Source organism: Labrus bergylta, chromosome 14, assembly GCF_963930695.1.
Source record: "Labrus bergylta chromosome 14, fLabBer1.1, whole genome shotgun sequence".
NCBI lineage: Eukaryota > Metazoa > Chordata > Actinopteri > Labriformes > Labridae > Labrus > Labrus bergylta.
Genome location: NC_089208.1, coordinates 19,560,964 through 19,570,497, shown reverse-complemented (window position 1 = coordinate 19,570,497; position 9,534 = coordinate 19,560,964). Strand labels below are relative to the sequence as shown.

Sequence of the window (9,534 nt, the reverse complement as noted above, 5' to 3'; positions counted from 1 at the left end):
TTTTTAAGCTGTAGGAGCAGGAAAAGTTTCATGCAATTTCCAAGTTCCTATTTCTAAAGGTTTTGCATGCATGTGTTTGTAAAAGTTGTTTAGGTCTAAATCATCATAGTGGATCATTATTTGTTCTTTTAGAATATATTCAACTGGAACTTTGTGTGCCTTATAGCAGTAAAACAATATAAAATGCAAGACCAGCAGGCTAAACCTTAACCCTTTATTCACATACATACATTTTTATATTTTCATATCAATGATTTGTAACTATACAGTTTTATGTACACGTCAGGTAAACTGGTGGTGCTACTCTGCAGGTGTGCTGATCTCTCCCAGCCTCTTCAGCAGTCCGTCCAGTGTCTCCAGGTTCTGTGATTTCTCCTCCAACAGCTCATACCGCAGACTGGAGATGTCCTGCTTGATCTCCTTCAGCTCTCCTTAAGAGAAACAAGGACAACATTTTTTTCAAGCCATTTATTTCCAAGACAGAGTTATCATTAAAACAAGTTCAATTCAGTTCTGTTGATCTCACCTTCAGTGATCTCGTCACTCTCTTTGTCTGCTTGGGCTTTGATGATGTAACGCTTTATTAATCGCTTCATGATTTTCTGCAGAATGATAAAAAAGTCTCGTTTTATCATAAGAAGTAATTCGATAACTTATTACACTGTAGTGTAAGACGCCTACAAACACTTACCTGATATCTGGTTGGGCTGGTAGAAGTACTAAATCCTGAGTTTTTGCTTTCCCCGAGCTGCAAAATGAAGCTGAAGTTAACTTGATTGAACAGTATCGGGACTCTCACAGGTTGAACTTGTGTTCAGGTCTGAAGCGAAGCCTGTGGTGCAGCATGAAAACCACTGGGAGGTGCTCTGACTCTGCCTTTAAAGCTTTAGTAACTAGCACAAAGTGTGTGTGAGAGAACTTTGTAAGCTGTATGTGAGTCCATAGCGTGTGCTACCTGTTTGAGTTGTGTCTCAGCTTTCTGCTCAGCATGTCCTCTTACAAAGTGCAGGAGCAGGGATTTGATGGCTGTGGCCAGTGCCAGTATAGATTTTGGACTGGGGACAAGGTTAAAGGGCACAGGTAATGTCCTACCCTCCTCAAAGTAAGAAAACCAAAGTTTAGCCCGAGCAAACTTCCACTCTACGTCAGCATCGTCCTGAAGACAAAAGAAAAGTGATGAGGATTGAAGGGAAAATCAAAGCACAAGCTAAAAAGTAGCTGTAGCGATAAACACACAGTCAATCAAACTCAACAGAAAAGATTTGAACTAAAACTAAGAAACATTGTGAAATGGGTTCATTTGCTTTGTGATAACAGAGTTAAAAAAAGAATCTTGATACAATTCTCATGTCTTTATGCTAATTATGTCATGAAGCTGCAGACAGAAGCCTCTGAGATCAGTGTGCATCTCTAAAGCTGACTAATTACTCCACTGTTATCTTAGTTAGTCTAATCTACACACACACACACACACACCCACACACAAACAACAACAAAGTATTAGACAAGCTGAGGTTTTACAGGGCGTTGTGTGCCTGACTGGGCCTGAGCAGTGAACTTTACTGGTTACCAGACGACTCTGAAGGCTCCAGGCTGTGCTCAGGTTCAGGTCATTATTTGTACCTCTAAATTTAGTTTGTGACAGTAAAGGGCTATTTTTTTTAACATTGTTGGCAAATACAACAGACAAGAAGACCCAACAGAACACGTAAAAATGCAATGTTTTCTCATCATTTTTATTTAAAAAGCCGATGACTGGGAGAAGTCGCAGGCTAACTGGTCTTATTGCCAAAAAAAATCAGCTAATCTGAAAATGTTGATTTTTGCACATTTGATTTGCAAAGCTTTTACCGCCATGCTAAGGAAAAAAAGGAAAGAAATTAAAGGTTGAAAGCATATTGTTTTTTTTTTGTGGTTTAAAAAGGGGATAATTCACATGTTATAGTTACATAGTCTTCATACTAACAGCTCATTAATATGAACTTCTCACTAAACAAGTAGCTTCTCATCTGTGATGTCAATTTGTTGGATCCCTGATCAGAAAGGACACATTAGAATAACGTTTGGTAATGTGTGCACAAACAAAGACAATGCTGTGTGATTTTTGCTTCATGCAGGACGCTAGAGATAAAACTTTTTTGTTCCCTTATTAGAGGGAAAGAGAGACAAGAGTGACCTCCATTTTCAAAAAATAATTGAAATAAGTCTTGGTAGTGAATGTTTTCTCAAGCATCTTAAGTTATGAGCTTGTATCTGAAAGCACGATGATTCAGTATTTTTTGATGACAAACCTCAATCTCCTGAAACGAGCTGTTGATCATGGCGATGAGCATGTTGAGCAGCACTATCACCATGGTAACGTTATAAACTCCATAAAGCACGTAACCGATGTTCTCAATGAATTTGTGGCCGTTATTGATCACCACAGACCTGACCTCAGATAGTCCAAATATAGCCCAGAACAGCGTCTTGAAGCTCTCTTCCAGGCTGGGCGGATGCACAGAGAGGAAAAAGACAGGAAGAGGTATTTTTAAACTCAAACAAACTATTCATCTTCAGATTTGAAAGATCCTCTGGGAGGAAAACAGAAGAGGACGATAAATGTTTCAGCAGCAAACATTGTGTTTATACCTTTGACCAACTTCTTTAAGACATATTGTGCTTTTCTTGACTGATTGTCAAGCTTTTTTAGCAATTATTGGAATTATTAAAAATCTTTGTTAATTATAAAGGGGTTTGTATGTATTGTTAAAACGTTGCTTTCCATCTAAGAGCTTTTCGCCCTGCAGTGGTCCTTGGGTGATCATTAGGGGTCACAATAGGATTGAGTGATGAGAAAGATAAAACCCTCACATAAACTAGCAATTCCTAATTGTGTTTTCTCCATCTTGAGTCCCAAGAAAAGGGAATTAATACTTATTTTGTTTTTGCAGACAATAAAAATACCTGGAACACTCTTTGTAAGTGAATTTTACCCAACTCTACCATTTTCAATTATTGTCCTCCAATGAGCATTTAAAAAAATACATTTTAATGTGAATTATTAAAACATCTATATTGTCATTTTTTAAGTCCTAAGGTTTTTTTTCACATACAGCTTGCGAGTGTAGCCCTTTTTAGCATCTTGTTCTTAAATCATGTTCAGCACAAATAAATCAAGGCCGTGGCTGGATAAACTTTTAAAGTTACCCCCAGATGTAAAAAAAGAAAATGAATCTGAATCTCAGCCAATCCTCAAGTTCCTGAAAGAAGTTTTTTTGTAGACATAAAACCCCCAAAATATGAACAATAAAATGCAAGTGTGTGCAATGAATGTCTCACGTGGTGAAGGCATCATTCTGCTTCGCCCCCAGGTAATAAGAGTACAGGTTGAACATTCCAATCATGAACGCCAGAAACACCAGGATGAAGATAACCATGAACTTGAAGATGTCCTTGACCGTTCTCCCCAGAGAGATCTGCAGCGGACCGAAGCTCTCGTTGGCAGGGAGGATGTAAGCAATACGAGAGAAGCTGAGCACCACAGCGATGGCGTACAGGCCTTCGGACACCAGCTGAGGATCTGACGGCATCCAGTTGATACGAGCTTCAAAAAGAGAGCGAGAATCAGTCAGAAAACTTCAGACACTCTGTTCAACAACTTATTATGATTATGCAGAAAAAGAAGCAAATATGTTTTATTTTTCTTTAATCCTTGCTTTACTTTTAAACGTGAGATAGTTTGACTTCTCCTGGCCTCCAGGGGTTACCAGATAGACTAAACAAGTGCTATATCCTGACAGTTTGTTATTAGCCTGTGTCTTTTTTCATGAGCCAAAACTGAAAGAATCCACATCAAAAGAACAAAGTAGCTGAGCTTTGCTTATGTGGTTTGCGTTTGTGATTTCTGTTCATGTTTTGCACCAATTATATCTCAAAATAATAACAGTAATATAAGTGGTAAATGTTAATGTTGTAGGTGAATTTCATTTCATAGAGACAACATTTTCCTTTCAATTATCCTGCAGAGGCTTCCATATAGTCTGTTTTATCCTCAAAGAATAAGACAGACTCCTGCTGTTTGGCAACTATCAGCCTGACCAAAGCCAACAAACGTCATCTCAGCTGCAGAGCACCGGATAACTCCCTGCAACTGTTTATACATGAAGTGAATATTTTCTAAACAGGCGATGTGTGAGTCTGTGTGTATGTGTGTGAGTCTGCGTGTATGTGTGTGAGTCTGCGTGTATGTGTGTGAGTCTGCGTGTATGTGTGTGAGTCTGCGTGTATGTGTGTGAGTCTGCGTGTATGTGTGTGAGTCTGTGTGTATGTGTGTGAGTCTGCGCTCACCCAGCGTGAAGTAACGTATCTCAGGAGGCAGCGTGACATTAATCAGTGTTGTGTAGTGTGTGCGCACATAGGTCTGGGCTATATGAGCGTGTCTCAGGGTGGAGAAACGGCAGCTGAAGGAGGCGAGGAAGATAGCCAGCATCCCAAAGTCGAGAAAATTCCACGGCTCAAGCAGGTACTCGCCCGGCCCCTGACTCCAGATCTCCTTTACCTCAGCCCAGATCATGCCTGTAACAGGACAGGTCCAAAGATGTCACAAACAGGATGACTTGATTTAAAATGAGAATTTTCAATGCTTACCCATGACCCATGAAATTATGAGGATCTCCATCCCTGTGAAAGGCGTGGTTGACATGCGGTAGAGCAACAGGGGGTCAGAGTTGAGTTGGGGTCCTTCTGGGTGCACATGGTGGGTCATGTTTGGTAACAATGTGGTGCCTCCAAAACGGTCTGCAGCATTCAGGATAAGAAGACCCAGAAAAATGGTGAAGGAAGAGGCATGGGCCACAAACTTCATGAAGGGGCTTCGCATCACCTTCCCCGCCTATGAGAGAGATACGAAACAACTAGAGGATGAGAGAAACCGTCCTGCAGAGAGCTACATGTCTATTTAGAAGTCATGTGAATGATAAATGTTACCTACTCTGCTGCATGGAGCGATCCAGTAAGCCAGAGACAGTCCAGGCAGTCCTATAGCCACCGCCAGCACCACCAGCAGCTTGACGGCCGTGGTTTGTTGTCTCAGGCCGGGCAGATTCTCATACCAGATACTTAGCAGCTGCTGCTGGCAGTTTGGATGAGCCACAAACTGAAGGGCGCCGACATTACAGAGAAGGAAATTAAGGTGGTAAAAAAGAGAACTCAGCACTTCAATGTTTACCTATTTGGTATCCTGAAATCCTCCCCCCCCCCACAATAGAGGAGTAGTTGCCTATAGTTAATACAATTTTATTATGGGGGTGGAAATACATTGTAACTTAGTCTACAAATGGAGAAGCTAAAAATATTTTGAAGACTCAGCTGTCACACAGAATCAATTTTGTGCATTTCTATAGCTTGTGATCTGGTTTAGATTTATTGATGAAACGGACATTTGACCTTTGACCTTTGACCTCTGAAGGGTTTAAACGATCTCCAGATGTTCACTGAAGGATGAAGTGTGTTTACTTTGAACCCTTACAGCAGCGGTTAAATTATTAAAATGTAATGAAACGAGTTGTAAACATGAAAACAGTGTGTGTTCTTACCTTTTTCAGTTCATATTTGATGGCTAACTTAAGTCGTGTTAAAGAGGGGCGACCTGGTATATCATAGCATTCCTCAGAATCAGTTTCCCCGCTCAGGATGGCCTCCACCTCCTCAGTGCTGCGACACAGATCAAGAAGGCCCACCACGTAGTCCTTACATTGGCTGGACAGACAGCAGTAATCGTGCTACGGAACACAGAGAGGAGAAATGTTTGTCAGTGAGTGAAGCCTTGGAGATGTGCTGCAGGTGTTACCAATGCTGTGACAAATGTATTTGAATCATTTCTAGAAACAACAGCATGGCCAATATATCAGACAGCGACCTAAAAGTAAGAGTTGATTTGTTATTCTGTTTTTTAACACTCATGTTAGATAGAGATTTTGAGTTATTTGGGCTCTTGTCTTGCTTGATTAACGTTGAAATGAAATGAAAATTTAAGTTGACAGAATTCATGCTAGTTGATTCTGGCAAAGTTTGAACAAAAAACAATTGCTTTAGGGAGACATTATAATTCCAAAATACTTAGACAGGTAGACCAGCAGGATATGAGAATAATGTGCAATGAGCGATACATTCCTTTATTTTTGTCAATTAAGATATGAAGTGCAATAAATAAAGAGAAATTAAAGAGCTCATATGACCTATAGCTCACAGTTTCTATGTATTAATGAATGATTAAAGCATTTTTCTTCTCAATTATTAATTGGCACCAATTAATCAGAAGGTAGTTGATATCTAGCTTGAGCTTCCTGTAGCTGCATCGAAATGTGCAAGCATGGCCATTATACCTCCATCCAAGAGGTCAAATGTAACAATAATGCTGAGTGAGAGAGCCCAGCTTGTTTATATAAAGTTGTTTTCTTTATATATTGCAATCCATTTAAATTGTGCAATGTCTTTATTGTGAATTCGTCACATTGTGATAATGATGAAAATGCAATGAATCCTCTCACAAGGACTGCTTACAGGGGCTCTGCTTGCCAGCAGGCAAGGCAAGCAACCGCTTAGGGCCCCCAGGCCAGTAAGGGGGCCCCAAGGTCTGACACTCTATAAACGACAGCAGTGGCTCAAAAATATGCAAAGTTTAAAATAACTATAGGAAACCCTTCTAAGGTGGCGCCATCTGACAGAACTCACTCTTGTTGAGCTGTCAAGAGTTGCATGCATTCTTGCTGTTAAAACCTACGTTTGTCAGTGATAGTCACCAGAGGAAAATCCCTGTTAAATAATGCCTTGAAATCTGTAAAAAAAAAAATATTTCACATAATGGTGTGTTGAATGCTGGTTGGAGGGGCCCCCTTTGAATTTTTGCCTTGGGCCCCAATAGACTCTAGAGTCGCCACTGGCTGCACTGCTAAACTATTGTTTAGCAATGCATTCGCATCGTCACACTGATTTTATGAATGATGACTGTAGTATACAATCCTTCTGTAAGCCTATAATAATCATAGTTGTTAAATGTGTGTCTACCATTAAAGTCAACAGTGACTCCAAGATCTAGCACCCCATCTGTTTCTGCTTCCTCTTTAGAGTCTAATAAAATGTTCTTGTGTTTACTGCCAGCTTTTACAGGTGACTGGTTGGCAGCGGCATGGCTATTATACTTTTTGTGTATTTGATGATAGGCTGGTTTTAAATGCTTGTGTACAGCAGCACTGACTGGAAGTGTCTTGAGATCACAGCAGGAAGACACATCTGGATCCTAGTGTAACGTATTTACCTTAAATTCTTTCTCAATATTTGCCAACATCGCCAGTTCGTTGCTGAGCTCCAAAGCAGCCAGAACTGGGTCTTCGTTGGACAGGCAGAGGTAAGCAGGACTGGCGAGTCCTCTGTAGGCGTTGATCCTGGATCGAGAGTGGCTGAAGGAGTCAAACTGCTGCTGGTAGTTACAGGAGTCACACCCGCAGAAGTAATCATGAGGAGGATCGATACGAGCACCTTTACTGAGCAGAGTATGAACTATCTCGTACTCCTGGCAGTGGGCTGCAAGGATCACTGGAGTTACATCATGAGAGAACCTGTTTGGATGAACACCAACACACAAGAGACTGTAAACAATTTAGACATGTTTATTGGACATTTAAAGCTCTTTACGTTTCCTGAAATTAACCCTCTCCCTTCTGAGAATAAATGTAGTTATTGGATACCTCAATGCAAAATATGGACAACCACAGCCATCCACAAAAGACACCCCACAAGGGAAATGTCAGTCAGCTTTTGAATTAAATATAAACACAAAATACTGCCGTATGTATGGAATTAATTGAAAAGAGATGAAAACTAAAGACATTGTCTCTACACTTTTATTTAATTTTTGTTAGTTTGTTTTGTTAACACACACTATAGCTTCAGTTAGTTGTAAAGCCTTGTTTTAATTTCAGTTCAGTTATCAAATCTGTTTTTGCCTCTGCGTTTAAACTGTCTCACCTGGTTCCATCCTCATCATAAGCGTAGAAGTCATCCAACATGTCTGCTTGAGCAGGGCTTGCTGTCAGACGATTGGCATCTCTAAATGCAGGGTGACACAACAAGGCCTCTGTGATACGAACATAACCTTTACCTGCAATACACACATAACCACACAGACACACACACACATAAAGATGTTGGTGTGGTTTAGTACTTGGTTCTAGTGACACCCTCGAAGCTATAAATGTTACTAATATTTAACCCTAAAAGTGACTCAAAGCTGAACCTGATAGACTCGTCCTTCGCTTGTTTAAAAAAATCTATAAAAAAAATAATAACAAAGTTAAAAAATTCTTGTCGGTTTTATTTCCCCTAAAAAAAGAATTTCACAGACCCACTTTAGTAAGTCATTTTTCAAGTAAATGATGAGAAGGTTGGCTAACATCCAGCCGAAGAATTCTGCCTTTTAATAAGGCAGTTTTTTTCTGACCACTGTAACTTTTGCTGCTTTGCTAAAGTGCTCATGATGTGTGCTTTGTCTGTGTCTTTGTAATATAGCAATAAGTAAGGTCTTTTACCTGCTTTTTTGTAATGTTAAAAGACATAGAGTAAGGTCTTTTACCTTCTTTTTGTAAAATGTCTCGCGATAACACTTGTTATGAGTTGACACTATACAAATAAAAATTGATTGATTGATTGATAACAATTAGGCTATGTATAAGTAGCCTACAAAAAGCCCAAGTAGGCTAATCATTTCCATTAATTAGTTTAGCTAATTAGTTCTTCTTCCCCATTTCATATTCACTTATTCTACTGTATTAGGCTACATTTGTGCTAAGGAAAGGTTTGTGTCCTGTTTGTCACATTATAAGACTACAATATCAGGATATTCACCATCATTGGGCTGCTGTAATTTGCAAAAAAAAAAAAAAAAAGTATTGTGCTGTTTCTTTTCATGCTGCTCTCTTTGATAAGTTAGGCACCTACAGAAAACAATATCTCTTTAGGCTGATAAACTGTTCTTAAAGTAGATGTCTTACCAGGTTTTATTAATCTCTTGAAATAAGAGATATACTAATTTCTGTATCGCCTTTCTGCCATGTGAGATGAACATTTACTCTCATTTATTTCTGGACCTTACTAACCACACAAATTGATCACACATCTTACTGATAGCTAACAGGAGGGCGTCTCCCACTCGGGCCAGATCCGCCCTCCCCAGCAGCAGCTCCGTCACCTCCAGATGTTCGTTGGCCACAGCCAGCTGCAATGCATTCTGGCCCATGTAGTCCACTGCGTTGACATTTAAGTTGGGCACGTGGAGCAGCATGCGCCGCACCTCTGGTATGTTGCCGTATTCTGCAGCTTCCAGGAAACGTTGCTCAACCTCTGTCAGGCTGACTGAGGGAGCAGAGAACATGTAGGCAGGACCACGGAGGGCCTGGCGTCTTTTAACAGCGCTGAGAGGAGCCAAGAGCTGTCTCTCCAAGCTGCTGTGTCTGCCGGACAGTCAGGGGACATACACACTCAGTAGGCTATATCATT

General features: G+C 40.3%; 1 protein-coding gene across 1 annotated transcript in view; it reads right to left on the bottom strand.

Annotated features, from left to right (window-relative positions):
• Positions 1-200: 200 nt before the first annotated feature.
• Positions 201-9,534, bottom strand: part of trpc6a (transient receptor potential cation channel, subfamily C, member 6a) — a 10,741-nt gene continuing 1,407 nt past the window's right edge. The window contains exons 2-14 of the mRNA XM_020652985.3: positions 9,160-9,488; positions 8,008-8,140; positions 7,298-7,598; positions 5,577-5,762; positions 4,973-5,137; positions 4,630-4,873; positions 4,330-4,557; positions 3,322-3,586; positions 2,292-2,487; positions 956-1,156; positions 692-748; positions 527-602; positions 201-431 (exon numbers count right to left, since the gene is read on the bottom strand). Coding sequence (XP_020508641.1) covers positions 301-431; positions 527-602; positions 692-748; positions 956-1,156; positions 2,292-2,487; positions 3,322-3,586; positions 4,330-4,557; positions 4,630-4,873; positions 4,973-5,137; positions 5,577-5,762; positions 7,298-7,598; positions 8,008-8,140; positions 9,160-9,488 — 2,512 coding nt within the window. The 3' untranslated portion in view covers positions 201-300. The remainder of the gene's footprint in view (positions 432-526; positions 603-691; positions 749-955; positions 1,157-2,291; positions 2,488-3,321; positions 3,587-4,329; positions 4,558-4,629; positions 4,874-4,972; positions 5,138-5,576; positions 5,763-7,297; positions 7,599-8,007; positions 8,141-9,159; positions 9,489-9,534) is intronic.